Source organism: Apodemus sylvaticus, chromosome 16, assembly GCF_947179515.1.
Source record: "Apodemus sylvaticus chromosome 16, mApoSyl1.1, whole genome shotgun sequence".
Taxonomy (NCBI): domain Eukaryota; kingdom Metazoa; phylum Chordata; class Mammalia; order Rodentia; family Muridae; genus Apodemus; species Apodemus sylvaticus.
In genome coordinates this window covers 36,710,080-36,732,600 of record NC_067487.1, presented here as the reverse complement: position 1 = coordinate 36,732,600, position 22,521 = coordinate 36,710,080, and the positions used below count along the sequence as shown (strand labels likewise).

Sequence of the window (22,521 nt, the reverse complement as noted above, 5' to 3'; positions counted from 1 at the left end):
AAGAGAGAAAAATAATTTTAGCCGATGAGTAAGGAAGCGGGCTTTAAAGCCACGCGGGGAGTGCAGCGGGGCGGTCCAGCAGGTGGCCCGCCCGCATCCCGGCCTCCGCCGCGCGCGCCGAGTCCCGGGCCACATCAATGGGAATCCCCCGTGGGAACGGCGCCTCCCACCACGCCTGCGCTCCGACGCCCTGCCCGTCCCCACGCGCCGCTGTCGCATCCCACCCCGGGTCGGCGCCGCGTTGCTCCGCGCCGGCGGGGCGAGCCTCCGTGCCGAGGGGCGGGGGCGCTGCCGTGCGGGGAGGGAAGGGGAGGGGGCAGAAGGGGGGGCGGGAACGGCGCGCGGGGAGGGGAAGGGGTTCTCGCGCGATCGGGCGAGGTTTCCGGTGTTGTGACTGAAACCCGTCAATATGGCGGCGATCGGCCGCGGCCGCTCTCTGAAGAACCTCCGAATACGAGGTAAACCCGCTTGCCGCCCTCGCTCTCCTCACCCGGGGCCCGCCGCGCGTCGCGGCGCTCGGCTTTGCTCCGGGCCTGGGATGGGGGAAGCGAGCCGGGCATCGGGCGCCGCCGGCCTGCGATGGTTCCTAACCGGGGTTGTGTGTCTGTTTCGCACAGGGCGGAATGACAGCGGCGAGGAGAACGTCCCGCTGGATCTGACCCGAGGTAACGCGGGGCGCCGCGGCCGCAGGGGGAAGCGCGGGAGCGGGGCGGGCAGGCACGCGACCCGCGGGGCGCCGAGGGGCCGAGCCCGCGCCCATCCCCCTGGCCCGCGCCCGTTCCCCGGGCTGAGCCCCTCCGGGCCTCGGGCGGCTGCGGGAGCGCGGGAGCGCGGGGCGGACCTCGGTGCAGCCAGGGATCCGAAGCTTCCCGGACGCCCGCGGGAGCGTGTTTGCCTCCTCCGTCCGTTCCGGGGCCCCCGAATCCCGGGGGCGGCCTTGGACGGGGTGGGGGTTGGACGTGGGGGGAGGTAGAGGTTGTTATTTAGGTTACTGGAGGATGTTTGTGGGAAGAGCGACCACATCCTGCCCTCCCCGTCCCCCCCGGAGCAGATGCTGGACCCGCCGGCTTCTTGCCGACTGCGTGATTGCTCTTCTCGGTCCTCTCTGAGGGGCCCCCGCAGCTTTGGGAACTCGGCGGGGAGACCGAGAGCCCGTGATCACCGCTAAGGGTCCCGTTCGTGCCGCGTCTCCCTGTGCCCGGGCCGGCCAGGGCTGTTGTCGGCTAGAGACCGCCCCCTCACTCTGCCGCAGGTTCATTGTGTACCTTCCGTCTGCAGTGGAGATGGGTTTGTTTACAAACCTTTGGCGGCTCAGCAGGGCGAGCCCGGCGTGTATTTTTAAGAACCATATCCGCCAAGCGATCGGTATTTTCTTTCTTCCGTCACCAGCCACCGGACTGGTGTGTTTATTCCACCGTATCTCGCAGAAGCATTAGAAGTTCTTTGCCAGATTCTTTTTCTCTTCCTCCGTAAACAGAAGTTGGTCTACAGGTTCCGGCCATACTCCACAGCGTTAGAGTTGAGTGTAGCTACCTAGTTCTGTATGGAATCACTTTTTGAGATCCATGAAACACCTTAGGACGTTCAAAAAAAAAAGTAAACACTCTATATGACGCAGACTTCGTAAATATTCTATATGTTGTCTTTCTGCCCCCCCCCCCCCCCCGCCGCCCTTCCCCTTTGTATGTGTTTGGTGGATGTGGGGTTTGGGAGACTCATCTCTGTATTGACAGCATAATTTAGTCTCAGTTCTGTTTCGGTTTTTTGTATTGTAAGGATCCTTCTGTGTAGATTGAAAGACCAGCTTTGATTTAGTTACAATGAGCACATATTTGTTATTTAGTACTTGGTTCTGATAGTTTAGGAAGTTTTGAATAAACTAGCCCTTTCAAAGAGAGAACCCTTTTAAAGATATGGTACACTGTTGTGTAAGTCCTAGAAATGGCAATTAAATTAGTGATTTGTTTTTTTCATTAACTAGGTTTTAGAAACAGTATAGAAAAAGGTTAAGCTTTAGGGTTTTTGTTTTTGTTTGTTTTGCAAATTTGTAAACTTAACATATCCATGAAAAATTTATACAAAGATTTTCCAGCAAGCGTTCTGAGTATTATAATACAGACATGAGACTTTGCATTGTGTTTTCTAACCATGTAATTGGTCAGTGATTTAATTTGTATCCAAGCAATTGTGTGATGAGACCACTTAGTAAACTTGAGCTTAGTACTTACAGTAAAAGCCTGTTCAGATGTGGGATTGGAAATAAATTGTATAATATGTGATTTTGTTACTCTTTATATATGTCTGTGGTGGTTGTCAGAGTTTGGGATTGTAGAAAAGCTTATATACAAGTTTGTTTGAAACTTGCCTCACCTCAATATTAACTCAGGAAGACAAATCTATGGGTATGATTGAAATAATCAGTTCTTCAAGACTTTAAGTAAGCACCTATGTTATATAGCTAGCTGTTTCTAATGTTATATAAAATGCTTAGAAAATGTTATTTTTACTTGCCCCAATAAATGTACTAGCGTTCCAAATGAGTATTCACAGCCAGTTGACCTGATTGCAAAAGCAATACACAAAGAGAAGTTACATGAGAACTGTAGGCCACATAAGGAAGTTTAGCAGGACAAAAGTGAGTTAGATTCATACATAGTGAAACAGTTGATTAGAGAAAGTGTTATTTTAACAAACATTTCATTGTTTAAAGCCTTGTGGATCACACATGAACGTTCACGAGGACTTGGACTTAAGTAATGATTTGAGACCCATGAGGCAGTCTGGGTTGCAGCTGCTTGTAGATTAGATTGCAATATGGAAAAAGATAAAAGTTTGAGCAAGCAGATTTTTGTTTCACTTCATGCCAAGGCAGTGTTTGCTCTCCTGCAGATTGTTTTGTGAAGTCTACTGGGGTGTTCAGCCATGGGCATAGTGAGGTAGAAAAGGGACAGCCACACACATCCAAGCACTGACTGTGAAGTGAAGATAGTTCTGCATTGTAATCTCAGCGACAACTGTAGTTGAGGGACTTGGGACAAGTTATTTGACCTTGCTGGTCACTCCAACTTGAAAAAATAAAAAACTTTTAGTGTTAGAATGAAAGGTAAAGGAAGGTAGTTCTTAATTACTTGGTTTAAATTACATCTTATCATTTATGAGCAGTATTCAGTGTTAGTTGCTTCCTTCCTGCATTGGGAAGTTGGAATCTTTAAATCACAGTTTAAGAAGTATGTCGGGTGATTGTGTGTGCAGGTGTGTCTGGAAGCGAGGGGACAGCCTCGGTGTCAGGAGCAGTCCGGGCTGGGACAGAAACTGCTCAGTGGCCATGACCTGACTACCATTTAGGCTGATGTCTGCCCAGTAGACTGAGACTCTGCCTGTCCTTGTCTCCTCAGTGCTGGGAGCAGATGCATGTCCCGCACCGCTTGTTCTCATGGGCTCGGGGCCTCAAACTTCTCTGCTAGTACCAGCTCTTAGGAGGTGGAGACAGGACTGGAATTGGAGGCCAGCCTAGGCTTCGTGAGACCTGTCTCAAACAAAAAGATTACCAACCAAGTTTAACCAAAAGTATAGTTTGTTATATGTACTTAGGGTCAGATGTGAGATTACAATTTGTGAGCCTTAGAGTTGTTTTCTCTAACACCAGAAAGTTTTTAGTTATGATGGTTGACTTGTATTCTGATTCTTCTGAGGCCCAGGAGGGTTTGGGGCCTTTAGTTTTGGTACTGGTGTTATTATTGTGGCTTATTTAGAATGCCTGTGTTAAAAATTATTACCAGATTAATTTTAACCTAGGATCCTATTTAGTAAATCTTAGAGTTAATTTATTAGTAATTCTTGCTTTCCGTTTTGCTCAGAAGCCTACTCTACTTAATTTGTGAAAGTCCCCAGTTTGCTTCTGACACCATTAACTACTCCCTATATTTCACACCAAAATGTCTTTTTTCTTTTTTAATGTATAAACATACAAATGCTTCCTTTAGCTACTTCCATAGCAAGCATGGACCTTTTTTAAACAACAACCACAAAAAAAATAGTATATCCCTTTCTGGTCCTGTTGACTCAGGCCTGAAAGACACAGTAACCTCTCAGGATAAGCCCCTGCTAGTATAGTTTTCGAAGTGCCTTCCCAGAAAACGGACATTTATTGGAATGCAGTTCGTCAGATTAGACTGAAGGGTTGATGGTTCAAGCTTGCTGTTCAATATTTAGAAAGGCAGGACAGTTATCTGAAATAGTGTGAATTTGAACTTTTTTGTTTGTATGTTTTTTAGTTTGCCTTAGTTGGGAGGTTACTTATTTAATTGTTCACTTCAGTTAAACCAAACAAACACTGACAGAAATCTCTTATGTATCAGAAACTGAATTAAATGCTGGAGGAGTAGGAATGGGAAAGATGTACCTCTTAAAGAGTTTATTGGCGCTGAATAAAGAAGTGACTGTGGTGTGAAACAATAAGCAATCAGAGGGGCAGACTGGGTGCAGCAGCAGCCAGAGAATGATCTTGGTGGTTGGTGATCAGAGAAGCCTCTGAGGGCCAGGCAGCCATGACAGCCGAGGCTAGTGGAAGGAGGTGTGGACTGCCTGGAGAGTCAGCACACTGTGGACGGGGACAGGCGGTGGGTGGAGGAGCTGTGTAGAACGCTGTTACACCAGTTTAGCTACAGAAGTGGAATCAAAGATATTTTAGAATGAGGAAATCAGCTGATTTGTCTTCTCCCATTGAAAACCGACTTTTAGGTTTTGGTAGCTTTTCTGTCTGTCTCTCATTTTGGAGACAGACTTGCTGTGTGTTCCTAGCTGCCTGGGTACTGACTCTGGCTCAGGTTGGAGCAATCCTCCTGCTTGAACCCATGCTAGCACACCCAACTCATTCTTATCTTTATTAAGAAGGTGAAGGCTGAGAGATCTGAATTCTGAATTCCTAATTAAGTCAGATTTGACTTCTCTTGCTAGGCAGGGTGTAAAGCAGTTACTCTCCGGGAGTGACTCTCTACTCCTGGTAAGAGTTCCTTCAAGAGTCTTCATACAACTCTTTTTCTTTAGTTTCTTCCTTCCTGTTGTCTCCGTTTTCTCTCGATTAGCAAATGTTTGCTGTATCCTTGTAGATGGGTTACTAGAGTGGGCATAGGTCGAGACAGAGTAGTAAGAGATAAAGATTAGAAAAAAATACTCCTCTGAAGACTTTAGGCAGATGAGTTTATTCTCCACCTTAGCTCTCTCCCTGGAGGGAAAATGCTGTCTTCATTGATGTGAACTGCCTCTCAGGAAACTCCCTGCCATTTGAAGTTTTGCATTCTACTTTTGCTCTGATTACTATATAGTGTTGTGCCAGGCACTGAGTTATCTCAGTTTTCACCAACTGTTTGCAGTACTTATTCCAATTCAAAGAAGAAAAGCTTTGAAACTCTAAAGCATCAAGACCTAGAGAGATGTAGTTGAGTGTCACAGGGCCAGTGAATGCCATGTATCTAATAATCATCTTAAAGTTGGAGTGTGTAGAACTTGGCACCTGAAGGCTTATCTGCTTTCTGCTTTCTAGGTACTATAGTATCTTCTGTTGTTCAAACTCCAGACCTGCTCTTCGTCCGCCTACTCCTGTTGATAAACTACTGCAAGTGGCCTCTGGAGTATCTAGTTGATAGTCTGTTCCCATCATTGTTGGTGTTCATTCAACTTCTCGTTATCCCTGTGGAGTAACAAAGACTTTATTTCTGTTTTTACCCTTGTTTCATTCCTGCTGTCCTGCTACCAGGATCATTTTCTCATAAATCCAGATTTGATCTTGCCATTCACTTGAAAATAAACAGCAGCAAAACAAGGCTTGCTTTTGCTTACAGTATAAAGTCCAAATTCCTTAGCTTGGCATCCAAGGCCTTTTATAATTTATTTATGCATTTTCATTTGTGCTTCTACAGCTGTAGAAATCGAGATGTATTTGCTGTTTGCACACTCCTTCATACACAGAGCACCGTTTACAGAAGACTAGAGTTAGTTTACTGCTCTAAGCACTGACTCTCCCTCCATTCCTGGCTTTTCTCCTTGGAAACTATGTTCCTGTTTGAGAGTAATTGCTTGAATCAGAGAAAAATGCTGTTTTTGAAGTGTGACATGCCATTTTATGTTTACTTTTTTGTTTGTTTGTTTGTTTGTTTGTTTGAGACAGGGTTTCCCTGGGTAGCCCTGGCTGTCCTGGAACTCACTCTGTAGACCAGGCTGGCTTCGAACTTAGAAATCCACCTGTCTCTGCTTCCCAAGTGCTGGGATCAAAGGCATGCACCACCACTGCCCAACTTATGTTTACTTAATGTAGTTGTTTACTTAGGAATGTATTCTTGGTACTCTATTAAAAAAGAAATCGTAATTCTTTAATGTTAAGGGGTAGAGCTGAAGGTCTTTGCTCATGCTTACCAAGAAGTCTATTACTGAGCTTGTTTCCAATCCCTGAAGCAATATTTTGAATGAAAGGATGGAGAAAGAAATGAGCAAAAGAGTGTATATTAATAAAGAGAATAGATCCAAAGTGATAGTGCTGTAAAATAGAGAAGACAGTTAGGACTTGAAGGTGGGGCTTTAAATATCATGTGATTGATAGCACCAGCCATATGGAAAAAGCACTACTAAATAGAGTGGATGTTTAGTAGTTGTTATTCTGAATTTATGATTTGAATATTTTTTGTATAGGTAGTTGAGAGAGAGAGAGAGAGAGAGAGAGAGAGAGAGAGAGAGAGAGAGAGAGAGAGAGAGAGTGAGTGAGTGTTGTGTGTGTTGGGAGTGATATAGGACCTTACACATGCTAAACATGTTTACTGCTGACCTATGTCCTCAGCTCCTCCAGGGACAGTTGGAGCTTTGAGCATTCCAACATAAGAGAGACTGCACACTGTGGACAGGATCCTTACAAAGAAAGGCTGACAGATGACAGTGGTGAGGGTTATAACCTGAGACCCGTTCATTTGGAGGAGCTGGAAGCTGTAGTGTGAGGGTGACTTTGGCAGGCTGTTTATCCTGTGGGCTTCAGCTGCCTGACCTCTGAGATGCTTAATGCTTTATGCACACAGCACTGTCTCCTCCTGTCTCTGGTTCTCAGATAATCACCATTGGCTGTGAAAGGTTAAAGAGAAAGCATTCAGACCCTTGTTAAAGTCATGGTGAGAAGTACTGAGAGGTATTGCCATAAATAATATGTATGTATAAATAGTACGTATCGGAGTGATGGTGTTTCATAGCACTTTAAATGTAAGTCACAGTCAAGTGACCCATCTGCTGAGACTTGCTACCTTGGACTCCTGCTCCAGAAAATAGGGCTGTGAGAAGCACAGTGCGGCCAGCAAGAGAGCGCTAGTCTACCTGTGCCTGCCTGTGCCTCTGTCACAGTGTGCTCTTAGTCTGCTCTTCCCTGCCCTTAGAAAGCGGCCGACAGGAGGGGGATAGTGTGATCCCAATACTTACTCTGTGTGTCGCTTGGGCAGGGTGCATGCTGTTCTCTTTCCTTTCAGTAGGTTTTTGGTTTTTTGTATTTTTATTTCCTAAGCAAATTCTATCAGAGTAGTGGAGGGAAGGGAACAGGTTAACATGTTTAGTGAATAACTGAAGTATGACTGATTGAGAGGAGACTGGTAAGCGTTTTGGATTTCCATTGTTTTGATAACATTGTACTTTTTGTTAGTGTTGCCATGTTAAAATTGCTCCCTGTACAGTGAATGGCATATAGAATTATGCAGATGCCAAGGTAAATGAGAAATAATTATGCACACCAGTTAAAAATAATTGACGTGTTCAAGTCATGTGGTTGACAAAGAATGCAAGCATGAGTGTGTTCTTCATGCCCCTGTTCCAGTCGCCCATCTCGACTCATGCACTGTGCTGTGTACCTAGTAATGAGCTTTATATAAGATAGCATTGAGAATATGCTAATGCCCTAAACATACCCTGCTTTAGGAGCCAGGTAAATATAATAGCAAGTATGGTAAAAAGACTTTTAAACCCAAATTAACTTGGATTTTAAAGACTTATCGTAAATAAGTTCCATTTTTTACTTCCGTATACTAAAGAATTTGGATGTATAGTGTTTTTCTTGATGTCAGCACATGCCGCCATAGCAGGCCTGAGGCAGTTTTAAAAATCATAACCTAAGTTTGAGAACAAACATCTTACTAGCAAGTCATTTAGTGCTTAAGATAGTATTAGAGAAAGTTGGTGGCAAGTGTTTTCCCTCTGAAACGTTGAAGACTCTATTTTAGGTTCTTGTTTGTTTGACCCTTGGTAGGAAGTGATGCTGGGCTGGCTTGTGAGATTTGAAGCATACTGTGAAGTAATTGCACACTTGTGTCGATGAAGATGTAATTGCTCACACTTCGAGCTCATCATAAATGATTCTTCTCCCATTACTGTGTAGCGAATGTGACCTTCCACTTCATTAATGCATTATTGACAGAGGGTGCTGTACAAGTTCTAGGGGTTCTCTAAGCTTAGAAAACTTAATTCTGAATAGATGCAACCTGCAAATAAGAGACTAAAGTGGGGTGGCTATAATACGTTTGTTATTTTCTACACCGAAGTGACTATTTTCTGGTCTCAGAATTTAAGCATATGACCTTAGATATGAGATAGATAACGAAATGAATAAATATCCTGAAGGGCTGGCGAGAGGACTCAGTGAATGGAAGGGACTTGATTTGCTGACAAGGCCGATGGCACACGAAACTAGGAGAGGATTGACTCCAGCAATCTGTCCTTTGGTCTCTGTCTACACGTGTGCTTGCTCTAGCACACAGGATGTAGCATGTGCATGTACACATACCCCCACAAAATAGTAAGTGAATACACGTAAGAAACATTCATCTTGAAAACTCAGTGTTTCATTAAGTCCAGAGATCCTGCTCAGCCCCGTGCAATGGTGAAATGACCACTGCAGCCAGGTAGCAGAAGCAGATTGGGATTGTCACTGCAGAGAGGTTAGTAATCTTGCTGTGAATTCGGTGCAGTTTCATGTGTTTCTCATAATGAATAAGGAGTGAAGAGGCACAGGAGCTGTAAACAGAGGAGGTTGCCAAGTCACTTAGTTACTTAAAAAGAGCAGTTTGCCAGAGAAAAGGATATTTAACTGCTTTCAGTGTGGGCATGTATGTATTTTTTCAGCAATTACATAGATCTAGAAAGTCTCATCTTGAAATAGTAGTGCTAATTATTTCCACACTTAGTTCATCCCTGGTGTATTGAAACTTTTAATTGCCCTGTTTTTTCCCACTCATAATCCTCTAATGTACTCCTTAACACTGTACAATCCTCACTACCTGCCTCTCGCTAGTGGGGGGGGGGGGACAAGTCAGAGTTGAATGGAGAGAAACTTAAGTTGGGGAAACGTAATTTGGGCAATGTGAGCCCCAACATGGCACTGTGTTCTGTGTGTGGGCAAGGAATTGTGTGGTCCTTATTATCCACATGCGTGTTGTAAGAGGTGGTTTCATTTTGTTTGATCACATTTGTCTCCTGTGTTACTGACTTAATCAGTGATGATGGAGTGTCTGAATACTGGAACTGTTTGATAACTCTGTTTGCTTAGAATGACCTGTGGTTTTATTACTAGACTGGTGGTGTTTTAAAATGACAGAGGCTGGTACAAAGGAAGTCAGGTGCATGCTTAAGAAGTTTCATTTATTATATGGAATTTCTATGTACAGCTTTAGTTATTGCTGATGCGTTAAATTTAAGTCGTTAGAATTGAAATGAAGGTTACTGTATATACTTTCCTCCCCCATTTGTCTTTTTCCTTTTTTATAGAAGAATTTAGCATTAGCTGTTAGTTAGGTTTCAGCCTTGTGCTTTCCCCAACAAGAAGAAAGAAATTACTTGAACAAAGGAAAAGCTTTTGGATTTCTCAGAAGAAAACAAGAAGATGCTGAGAGCCTGGGTTTAAAGCAGTGACAGTTGATTGTGTTAGTGTTGCTTTTCCTAGTTTCACTTTTTAAAAATTCTGTTTTCATACTAGAAACCACACAGAAAAGGTATAATTGCTTTTTATTATTTTGAGATAGGAGCTAGCCTCAAACTTAGACTTCTAAGTCTCCAAAGTGCTGGGATATAGGTATGCACCACTACACAGCTTTATACTGTAAACAATACATGAAATGTGTATTTCAATATAGCCATGAAATGTGTATTTGGTGTATTGGCATGGAGGAAGGTATGGTCTATATATGAACTTAATATTTATTTAGTTCTTATAGTATTAGAGTTTGAACCCAGGGCCTTTCATAGTAGACAATCAACTCCTGAACTACATGCTTAGTTTTTCAATCTGTTTTTCTAAAGCATGCCTATGTTAATGACAATAGACAAATGTCCATACACGCTATACCTTACAGTTTTCTAAAGGTATACATTTCTTCTATAATATCATCTAGTTGTAATATGTAGGTTAAATGCTAGAACCATTATGAACTAATGAGAAGAAACTTGTATCAGAAAAGTGAAACACAGAAAAGGAATTACAAACCAGGGAAGAGGAAGAGGGGTTCAGTGGTGAAGAGCACTAGCTACTCTTGCAAAGGACCCCAGGCTCAGTTCTTCACCCCAAACAACAACTCACTGCTGTTGAGTTCTGGGGAGACTCTTTTTTTTTTTGCCTGTGCAGGCACCAGGCACACACACAGTACATGTACATACATGTAGGCAAAACACTTGTACACACAAATAAAAAACCAAATCTTTAAAAAGATGGAACTTTAACCCATGAATTAATGAGTAAATATGAAGGTTTTACTATTTTCTAGGTACCTACCTAGGTAGGCTTTTCCAGTTGTGCCTACACACACACACACACACACACACAGAGAGAGAGAGAGAGAGAGAGAGAGAGAGAGAGAGAGAGAGAAGCTTTGTGAATGAGACGGTGTATGAGAAACATTCACAGAAAAGCCATGTAACTATAAAGAGCTCTGATGAGACAAGGTCACTGAATAGATGAACAGCACTAGAAAAACAGAGGTTGTTAAAAAAAACTTCATAGTTTTCCCAGACGTTCCCCCTTCCCATAAGTAGTGAAAGCTGTCAAATCATGCAGACTCTCAATTGAAGGAAAAGACTTGTCAACATGTGGGAGCTGGGAGATCATTGGAGGGAAGAAGGCTTAGAGTATGCTAAACAGGCTGTCCTCTGGCAGGAAAGGAGAACAATCATGTCCACAGACAGAGCTGTGTGGACATGATTGACCTTTGTGTGTCCTCTGCCTCATTCCTACCTGCTTGGATATAAGGTCATTGTCTTATTTTCTTGTCCCAGGGCATAACTGGCTAAAAGGTCATATGTGTATTGAGAGAGAAATGATATTCAAGCACTTTTATTGTTTCTTATACCAACTTGAATTAATTTAACTCTTTACTGTCTTTCCAAAATGAATAACAAGTGCAATAGAAGTTAGATCCTGGCACTGGCAGAGCATGGGTTTGGAGCACTTAGGAGTCAAGTATAGTTCAGCTTTCTTCTTATTTTCTCCTCAACCGCTCTGTCATTATGAATCTCACTTCCTGATAAAGACAGTTTATTTCCAGCACTGTGAAGCTCCTGCTGTTCCTTTGATTTCCTGTGTGTTGCTTCATTTCTTTGGTCACTCTACAATACAGCTGTTATGTATTTAGCTGCTTAAGTTTTTTCCAACTTTCACTCTGAATGGTGAGCTTACAAAACCAGACTTTCAATGTTATTATATGTAAACTAATTACGAAGAATAAAGGGGCCTGATGCTGTGGTGGTTTGAATAAGATTGGCCCTGATAGCCTCATATATTTAATGCTTAGTCACCAGGAAGTGATGCTGTTTGAAAGGATTAGAAGGATTAGAGGTGTGGCTTTGTTGGAGAAAGTGTATCATTGGGTTCTGAAGTTTCAAAAGCCCAAGCCAAGTTCAGTCTGTTTGCTGTCACCCCCACCCCAGCCTGCCTGTGGAGTTGCTAATGGACTAAACCTCTGAAACTACAAGCACATTCACAATTAAAATAAAGAGGTACCTTGGTCATGGTCTCTCTTCTCAGCATTAAAACAGACTAGAACACAGGTCAAGAACACATGATCTGTGTAAACACACTTGTGGATGGTGTTTGAGTATGTAGGGGCAAAGAACCTTTTTTCCTCCTTTGAGCGGTTCAATAACTCAGTGTTCTAAAATAAATACACAGTCTGACATAATGGCATACACTTTTAATCCTAGAAGCACTTGAGATGCAGAGACAGAGGCAGATGGATCTGTGAGCTCTAGGTCAGCCTGTGTCACATAGCAGATTCTGGGCTAGCCTGGAGACTGTCTCAAAAGTAACAAACTGACAATAGGCAGATCACTAGGGAGAAAGGCATAACACATCTTTGTTGTTGTTATTAATTTTATTTATGTATGAATACACTGTTGCTCTCTTAAGACACACCAGAAGAGGGCATCAGATACCACTACAGATGGTTCTAAGCCACCATGTGGTTGCTGGGAATTGAACTCAGGACCTTTCAAAGAGCAGTTAGTGCTCTTTACCTCTAAGCCGTCTGTCCAGCCTGGCATACAAATTCTTACAACAATAGTATTACTAGAGATTACTTCCTAAGTAAGGCCTCACAGTTTGTGTACCCTATCCATGATGGACAGGGGTTGGAGTTTAGGGATGGTAGTGGTGCAGTTTTAGAGTAGAGTGCATCCTTACAGGGGAGGGGAGCAGTGCTCCTGGAGGACAGAGTAGCTTGGTGCTCTGAGTGTGGTGATGTCAGTGTTGGTTGTCCTTCCTACTTGTTACGTAGCCACTGCTCCAGTCCTCCATGAGCTACCTGAAGGGTGGTTACATGTGTTCTGGAGACATTGCATGTGCACTCTGACATCTGCCTTTAAGCTAGGCAGATGTCAGAGAATCCTTCACCAATTTTCTGCCTGTCAGATGCTTTCGTCCAAGTCTAAAATGGCATATTTTGAATCGTGATTTTCTGATCCTCTACAGATTTTATGTGATTAAGATTTTTTTGAGTTGCATCCTGGTATATTCTGATTGCACAACAGAATTTGAAGTAGGTGAAGTTGCTATACATGTGTGAATATGGCACAAAGGCATATATGTAAACAGTGACTAAAATATAAATATGACTGCCAGACAAAAGAAAGTATCCTGGGCTAACAGCACGATTTGGAGGATAGTATCTTTAGTGTGTAAAACCAGGCTGGTGAAGATTTGATTCCATTTCTAATAAAGTTTAATTTTAAGCAAGTTATCTTATTTCTTCAGCAAAAGAGATGACCATTTCTGAAAAAAAAAATCAAATGGCATCACTTTTATTTTATATAAATTGAATTAATTAAATCAAGAAAAAGTAGTCTGTGAATGTAGTCACGAAACACAACTGAAAGAGGAAGAGAATAGAGAACTGGCCCTCCTGCATCTGTGTTTAATTTAATATTTTCATAGGTTCAGCCAGTTAACATATCTCAGTAGATGAGCCCATGCATCCGTGTGTGTGTGTGTGTGTGTGTGTGTGTGGGCATACAAGCACATCCTGCTTTTTAAATGACCACAAGAAAAAGAGGATCAGATTGCCTAGAGAGTTGAACAATTAGAAGTTCTTCACATCCTAAGAAAACTGGTGGCTGCTTACAAAAGTCACTATAGATCTCCACAGAGGATTAGAATCTCATCTCTCCTAATAATATTGGTGGCTGACTACAGAAGTCACTACAGGATTTCCATAGAGGAAGTGGAAAATAAGAAACATTATTTGGTCCACAAGTCAGTAGTGCCCTAATACGGCACTGGTACACTCCTGTAACACTAGCATTGAAACCAGAAGATTTAAATACAAGGCCAAGCTGGGCTACATAGTAATCCTGTCTCCCTTTCAAACTGTATGTTTCTTTGGAAACACCAATATATGCTAACATAATAGATTTACAGCATGTGGTTATAATTGCTTATCAGAATTGAAAAGGTGTTAAGAGTACAAAACAAGGCACTTCCCCTTAAAAGCTCAGACATGATTAAATGTCTTATCTGATTCTCTTTTAAAATCTCAGAGAAGCCCCCATGCTCCTTCCAGGCAGTCCTGAAGTAATGTCAACATTTTTCACACATACAGCCTTACACCCTTTTGATTTTCAAGACCATCTCATCCTGTAGCTTGAGTTGGCTTCAGACTTGTGACCACCCAAGGGCTGGGATTACAGGTGAATCAAGTATGGGGGGATTGCTTTGTTTTCTATTGTCCCTCCCTACCCCGCATGATTTCAATAGACGTTAGAATTTTATGAAAATGAAAGTCACATTGGTAGATAACAGAGCTCCTTCATTTATTCTCTTATGTCTTCCTGTGTCTTCCATTGGTTTCTGTTTGTATTTTGATACTTTTCAGTGTTCCGGTGTCTCTAATAGAATATTCCACAGAGATGGATTGCATTTTTCTTAACTATTCTTAATAGTGTTCATTGTCACTGATTGACAGTAAGTTTAAGTTGTTAAAGTCCTTTTAAACATGGTTTATGCAGTCCTTTATTAATTCCTCCAAAGCTGGTGGTTAAAATTTTGCTGTTTAGCATTTGATACCTATCCCCCAAATTAGAGCCAAGGATTTCATAGATAAATTAAAACACTTGAGACTACTTGGCAAGGCATGATGAACAGTTTTCTAGAATAAAGAAAAATTCCTTATTGCATCATGCAAAAGCAATAGATGAAATGTGCGAATGAAACAAAACATTGAACTACACTGTAGTTAAGTTTCTAATTGAGTGCATTTCTGAATGCTGTTAATTCTGCCTACTTGCCTGTCTGTCTGTCTCTGACTGTGTCTGTTTGTCTGTTTATCTCTCTATGTCTGTCTCTTTCTCTCTCCCCCCTCTTTCCCCCAAAACAAAGTTTCTCTGTGTGGCCCTGACACTTCTGGAACTCTCTGTGTAGACCAGGCTGGCCCCAAACTTAGAGATCTGCTTGCCTATGCCTCCTGTGTTCTGGAATTAAAGGCATGCAACACCATGGGAACTGAAGAGACCCAAATATTTATGCTTGCACTTCCCAGATGGTGGAAACAGTAACCTTGAAAGATCTTTGTTGTTTGTGAGTCTTTAGTTCATTGAACAAGTGTAAATACAATATAGATTATTGCCCCCCCAAAGGGCAGTTGCTTTTAGAGATGAATTTTAAGTTATAGATGCTGTTCAGAATAACACAATGATACTATTTGTTCTGGAGTGTAGCTGGTACATTTGCCACAGCTGCTGTCAGTGACTTCTTAGAGCTTATTGTCCCATGTAATCAGAACAGTACAGTGTCACACCTTATCCTAAGGTCATAAGACAAATCGCACTTTTGCTTAAACTTAGTTGGTTATATATATATACACATACATACATACATACATACATACATATACATACATACATACGTGTGAGTGAGTGTGTGTGTGTGTGTGTGATTTTGAGACAGGTCTCATGTAGCCCAGGCTGGCCTCTGATTCACAGTCCTCTCACCACCTCCTAAGTTGCTGGTACTAGCAACATGGCCAACCATGCTCAGCTGGTGATCTCTTTTTATATAGTTGACCTTTTCTCCTCCCCCTTCCCTTCTTTTCTTTCTTTCATTCTTCTCATCTTTCCTATCTTTTTCCCTCTTATTTTTTTCCTTTATTTCTTTTTGTCTTGCTGAGATTGAACCTAAGTCATCACTTATGGTAGGCCAGTGTTGTACCACTGGACTATATAAAACACATCTTTTTCATAGCCCTCACCATTAGTGACATTATAGTATATATTTGTTTGTCTTCCTGCAATGTAAATGTTGTGGGCATATATTTTTTGCTTTGCTCATTATTGTATTGATGACTGGAACAGTTCTGGCATGCTGTATATGCCTAATACGTATTTATTAAGTGACTATCAGATTTATGTTTTAGTTTGACGGCTTACAGAACAGTTTTGTATTGCTTACATTAACCATGCAGGCAAGTACACTAAACTTCGTGGTTTAAAATTACTAATTCTCTTGTTCTAAAAAAGCTTTCCTGTTTCTCATCTAGGTTAAGAGCAGTGCTTTAATTGGGCCAAATTAGAACCCTAGAGGCATCCTAACCTTGTCTCTTGACCCTGTTCCACAAGTCCAATCTTCAGCGGGATGGTGGTAGTTTCTATTTGTGAAATGCATATAAACTCTGGTGTTTCCTATCTGCTGTTGTAGCTTTATTCGGGCCCTTTTTCTTATTGGCTGATTGGAGTGCTTTATATCCACTCCTTCAGAAGTTCTGTCTTTCCCTATTTGTACTCTCTTCCGTAGCCAGCACATTTTCTGAGACATTAGCAGTAACTTCCCAAACAGGGTTGAATTCTTGCTTTGGGGTTTCATAGTATATGTTACCTTATAATTATACTCAATCAAAATTAGCAGATATTTATTGACATTCTACTATATACTGGATACTGACCTTTTGCTGTGCAGGATTCAGTGATGACAGAGTGAGCCCCTGTTCTAGGGGGCACAAGCTATCAGTATGTGAACATGGAATTTTAGGTAGTGTTAAATGCTCTTGTTCATACAGACTTTGGTATGTGAAAGAATGTTGCCTCATGGCTGGGGGAAGGGGATTCAGAGGAATACTCTCTGGGGTGTGGTATTTAGGAGACACCATAAATGGTAGGATGGAAATCTTCCAGATAGCAGAAGTGACTAGTACACATGCCCAGAGATAAGGACGAACCGGAATGGCTGGTGCCTCGTGACTGAGAGGGAGAGAGCAGAGGAGCGAAATCAGGAGAGGCAGACAGGTATTAACTTGGATAAAATGATAGGCTGAGGCAGTCATGTGATCTGACTTAGAAAGATCACTGTTTGGAGAGATGCACTTGTCCTTGGAACAGACTCTGGATAACACATATCACTAAACCAGTACTAATTGAACGAATGAATTCTTTTATTTTAGTCACAAGACAGGCAAGATTTTTTAGTTTGAATCCCTTGAGACTTACATATTGTCTCTCACAGAAACAAGCCAAAATGGACTTAATGGAATGATGGTTGCAGTAAACCCTTGTATTTTAATTCTTTTAGTTAGCAAGGAATACCTGAAACGTCATTAATTTCAGTGGATTTTCTGTTGTAGGTGGAAGTGCATCCATTTATTCACTCACTTATTTATTTATTTATTTATTTATTTTTATTTTTATTTTTATTTTTTATTTTTTTATTTATTTTTTTTTTTCTGAGACAGGGTTTCTCTGTATATCCCTGGCTGTCCTGGAACTCACTCTGTAGACCAGGCTGACCCTAAACTCAGAAATCCTCCTGCCTCTGCCTCCCAAGTGCTGGGATTAAAGGCGTGCGCCACCACTGCCCACTCATTCATTTATACAGGGAGTTCCTGGTAAGCGTGTGCTTCCAGCTTCTGGTTGAGACTATAAGATCGTGCTGACCATATTCTTAAGGAGGATTTAGTTAGTTGTATATAACTTTTATAAAAGTGACTTTAAAAAGCTAGTTAGGTTAGACTGACAAAGCAGGGCATGTGGAGAGCATTGACTGACTCCTTCTCTTACCCTCTCTGCTCTCAACACACACAAGATCCCTTTTGCTATGTTGCTGCTGCTAGGTGCTGTCATTTAGATGTTGTAATTAGCCTTGGGAATATGGTAAAACAAGCTATATAGAAGTCAGTGAGATTAGTACTTTTATTCTTACAACTAGTTATTTTAAATAAAACCCCAGGGTAATTTTTTCTTGCTCTTGGAAGTCTTGGTTGCACAGATTCAGCCCACCTCGGACCTGTCCTGCATCACTGCGACTGCTCTTCTTGGAATACAGCTGTTTTCTTGGAGCCCTAGCAAAATGGCTCTTACACAGAGTTTGAGGGAAATCCTCGTCTTTTGTTAAACAGCTTTTATTTATGTACTTTGTGGTAAAGTTCCAGATCTATGGGTGATATTAATCATATAGGCTCATAGTCACTTTACGACCTTGGAAACCCCAGATTTCTGAAAATTATTATTTTTTCCTCTGTCAATAACCTACTAAAACCCCACCTGGCTTAAACTGTTTTGAGCCTGACTGGAATTTTATTATTAATGTTGATCTTCTGTAGTGTATCTAGTTACATGTTTTACCTAAAACAGATAATTATAATTTGCAATTACAAGGCTGTCCCTAATATTATTTTGGAATACTCTGCTAATTTATATTTTAAAATGATAAAATGGGGGCTGTTGAGATGGCCAAGCCTTTAAGAACACTGACTATTCTTCCAGAGGCCTTGAGTTCAATTCCCAGCAACCACATGGTGGCTCACAACCGTTTAAGGGATCTGACGCCCTCTTCTGGCATGCAGGTGTACACACAGACAAAGCACTCCTTTATTTTATATATATAGTGTATGTATATACACTATATATATAGTGTATGTATGTGCGTATGTATGTAGGTATAAAATATATAAATAAATTTTTAACATGTCTAATCACTAAAATTTAGATGGGAGATTGTAGTCACCAGAAGTATGGGAAACAGATGTGGCAAAAGCACTGTCATAATGTATCATATCGTGTAGACATGTTAACAGTGTTTCTGAGTTACTTGTCTATTGCTGAGATAAAATACCGAGACCAAAGCAGCTTAGAGAAGGAAGGGTTTATTTGGAGTTTATGGGTCCAGAGGGGTCAGGATCCATCATGGGCAGAAAGCATGGCAGCAAGGCAGCCAGAGTGGTGCTGGGACAGCAGCTGAGAGCACCTCGCCATTCACAGACAGGAAGCAGAGGCAGCCAGCTGGGAATTCAGGTGGCTTTTGTGACCTCAAAGCCTGCCCCCAGTGAGACAAACTTCCTCAGCCAAGGCCTGTCTCCTATGACTTCCTTATAATGCCACCAACTAGGGCCAAGTATTCAAATGCTTGAGATTGTGGGAGCCATCTCATTTAAACCACCAGACAGTATATCATGTTCTAACCCTTTATTCTTGGAAACTATGTATAGAAATGGATTATAGTGGTTTTGTTTGCAATAGCCTAAAGCTTTTAGATAGTTAAAAGTTTGGATATTTGATTATTAATGCCATGAAGTTGTTAGGAATGTGCAAGTGAAATGTAGGAAAGAAAATGTTATTTTAAAATAAGTGGACCAACCTCCATTTACACTATACAAATTAATTTTGAATATATATATATATTTATATACATATACATATATGTGTGTGTATGTATGTATGTATGTATGTATGTTTTAACCTGACTTAAAACTCATGAAAAGGCTTAACATGTTTTTTTAATGCTTGAGACTTGAGATTAGCCAATGCGTTTTTTTGTGTGATGATTTTGAGCATGCTATGTCTTCTTTAATGATTCGTGATTATATCTAACCAAAAGATGTCTGCTGAATACTAAATAGGAAGATATCTACAAGGCATTGATCAAAACTTATACTATGAAGGCAAGACATAATTATGATAAAGCTGAGTGACTTAACTATGTTAAGACATATGTAGTAAGGTGTATCAGTGATATTTACAAACTACATGCATAGATATAAGTAGGCTCTGGAGTCTTATTGTCTGTTATTCATATTACATAAGGAAAGGAATTTGAGGAAGCTGTTTTCATTTTAAGATGAATTATTTTGATCATAGGGGTTTTATTCCAGTTGACAGGTCCTGCAGCTTAAATCCCTGAGAATTTTTGTTTCTGTAATTGAAGACACAGTAGGAGTTAACGTTTCAAGGCATTGTCCTCTCCATATCAGAATTGGACTTGCAGTTAAAATTGATGGAGACAGTGGAGAGAGAACTCTGAAGGCAGAGAGTAGGACTGAGATCTTGTTACAGAGCATGGGCCTTGAGGGAAGACGGGTCGTAAGAGGAACACTGGGAGGCTGGAGTGGTTAAGAGCACTGCATGCTCTTCCAGACGTCCTGAGTTCAAATCCCATGGTGGCTTACAACCATCCATAATGAGATCTGATGCCCTCTTCTAGGGTGTCTGAAAACAGCTACAGTGTACTTACATATAATAAATAAATCTTGAAGGAGACAGACAGACATAGAGGGGGAGGAAGGGAGGAAGAGAGAGAGAGAGAGAGAGAGAGAGAGAGAGAGAGCCTGCTTTGAGCTGGGTGGGTGATGAACTCGAGGTTCTTGAGTAGCCGGGTTAGAGAGTAGTACATTGTTGAGGTTTAGGAGCTGAGAAGGAAAGAAGCCATTCACGACACGAGTGTCTGAGTGCAGCAAAGAGCAATGTCTCAAAAACAGGCCAAAGATATATGACAAAATAATTAGAAGTGTAAGAATGAAATTAACAATTAAGAATATGTGGAAATAGTAGAATGTAGGAGGGTAATATTTCCCCAGGTTTCAAACCATACTCAGATGAAGTGTGCTGCAGGGCTGAGGAGTGTTCGTATCTCTAGCCTGTTAACTAGCTTCTGAGTGTGGCGCCTCCCTGCACTCATAGATGCCACTTGTTAGACTCACAAGCTGAACTGCAGCCTGGTTTATAGAGAAAATCAAACGTGAAAGCAGGTGCATATATGCAAGATGTGCACACAGCTCCTGAGTAGTGCTAGAGGACTTAGAATTAATTTCATTAGGTGTAGAATTAATCTCATTATTGGGGTGAATATCACAGCTAATTGTTTTTGCATTTAGACACAGCTGTTCTATTCTTTTATGGGGTTCATTTAAATAGTTACTTTAAAGGCAAACAGTTTTTCTCTTATAATAAAGGGCTCCTAATTAGAGGTCTGTGGATGCCTAATTACCTTACAATTATCTTTGTAAGATATGGTAGGTTGGCACAGAAATGAGAGCAGGACATATAGTATTGTAATCATTAAGCAAAATTAAAGGGTTTTTTCATACCTCTAGAAAAAAAAATCACTAAAATCATTGTGTTACCAACATTTCTTTGAATGACAGAAATTTCTGTAGCCTAAAAATTGGCCTTTTTAAAATTTTTAGTACATACTTGTGCACGAAGTAAAAGTGCTTTGTGTGTTTGATTCAGTCCTCGGTGTTTGTTCTAAAAATGGGTCTCATGTAGCCCAAGATGGTTTGAACTTACTGTGTGCCCAAAGTTGATTTTTTTTTTTAACACCCGCACCTTTATCATCCATGTACTGGGATTACAGGCATGTGCCACCATACCTGGAACAATTAATCTTTCTTCCTGGGCATTTATTTGCTACTTGGGTGTACTATATTTCCCTATATTATGATGAAAAAGGCGAAATTTAAGAAAGGACTTGATTTCTTCATCCATTCAGTAGTTCTATCTACTTAGTTCTTAGGTAATGCTTAACTTGAGAGGCTGAGATAAAGAATTTGATGTGGGTGTGTGCATGTGCGTGTGCGTGTGTGTATGCATGCAAGTGTGTGACTCACAAGGTAAACATTACATGTCTTCCACTCTTAGCTTTTTGAGACAAGGTCTTTAACCTGTTCTAGGCTCGCTGGTAAGTGAGTTCCAGTGATTACCCATCTTCTTCCTGTCCTCAAGCTCTGGGATTGCAGACACATGCTGTCACACCTGGCTTTTCTGTAGCTGGGTACTAGAAATGCATAGCGCCCTCATGCCCACATGGTGGGTGCCAGTTCAGCCATCTCTTCAGGCCCCGGAGTGAGGTATTCTGATGGTGGATAACAGGCAAAAAGTCTTGGTCTGTTTTGTTCGTTTTGTATTCCTAGGATTTTTTTTTTTTGCTGCTTTTTTAAAAATTACATTTGATAACTTTGAGCAAAGCCCATTATGTTTTAATTATATTAAATGTGTTTGTTCTTATTTAAAGATGTGGAACTTTTTCAGTTCAATAAAATGTAGTTAGATGGGGAGGAGTTTTATTTCTTTTTTTGGCTCTTCATTTAGATAGTTGGTGAACTTTGAAGTAGCATTACTTTCATTTGTTCTTTTTTACACGTGTGTGCATGCACACACACACACACACACACACACTACAGCTGTCAATATAGCTAATCATAAGATTAATTTAAAGTTCTATTGTAAATTCATATTTTATCATTCACGGTGCTGACCTTTCCTTTTCTGTTCTTTCTCTTTTTTTTTCCTTTCTCTTTTCTTTCCCTTCTTTCCCTTCCTTCCTTCCTTCCTTCCTTCCTTCCTTCCTTCCTTCCTTCCTTCCTTCCTTCCTTCCTTCCTTCCTTCCTTCCTTCCTTCCTTCCTTCCTTCCCTCCCTCCCTCCCTCCCTCCCTCCCTCCCTCCCTCCCTCCTTTATTTTGTTGTTGTTATATAAATGCCAGATTTTTTTTTTTTTACCAAGTCAATCTAAAGTAGCACCTCAAACTGTAACAAAGCATTCTTTTATTCTTGTTTTTAAATGCTTGTCTTCAGTGGTCAGATCTGTGAATCTTCATACATTGTCTCTCCTATCTCGGAAACCAGGAACAAGTCCAGGAAACAGCTTGATGGATTTTACATTTTTATGAATTTATTTATAGTAAATATACAGTTACTCATTAAAATTTTAAGTGACTAGTGATGCAAATCCATTATATTTTTTAGGTGTTTGTCTTTATTTCCTTG

General features: G+C 41.1%; 1 protein-coding gene across 4 annotated transcripts in view; it reads left to right on the top strand.

Moving 5' to 3' along the window:
* Positions 1–370: 370 nt before the first annotated feature.
* The window catches only part of Rictor (RPTOR independent companion of MTOR complex 2), a 101,399-nt gene continuing 79,248 nt past the window's right edge, over positions 371–22,521 (top strand). For all 4 annotated transcript variants that reach the window (XM_052160058.1, XM_052160059.1, XM_052160057.1 and 1 more), the window contains exons 1-2: positions 371–458; positions 618–665. In XM_052160058.1, coding sequence (XP_052016018.1) covers positions 410–458; positions 618–665 — 97 coding nt within the window. In that variant the 5' untranslated portion in view covers positions 371–409. The remainder of the gene's footprint in view (positions 459–617; positions 666–22,521) is intronic.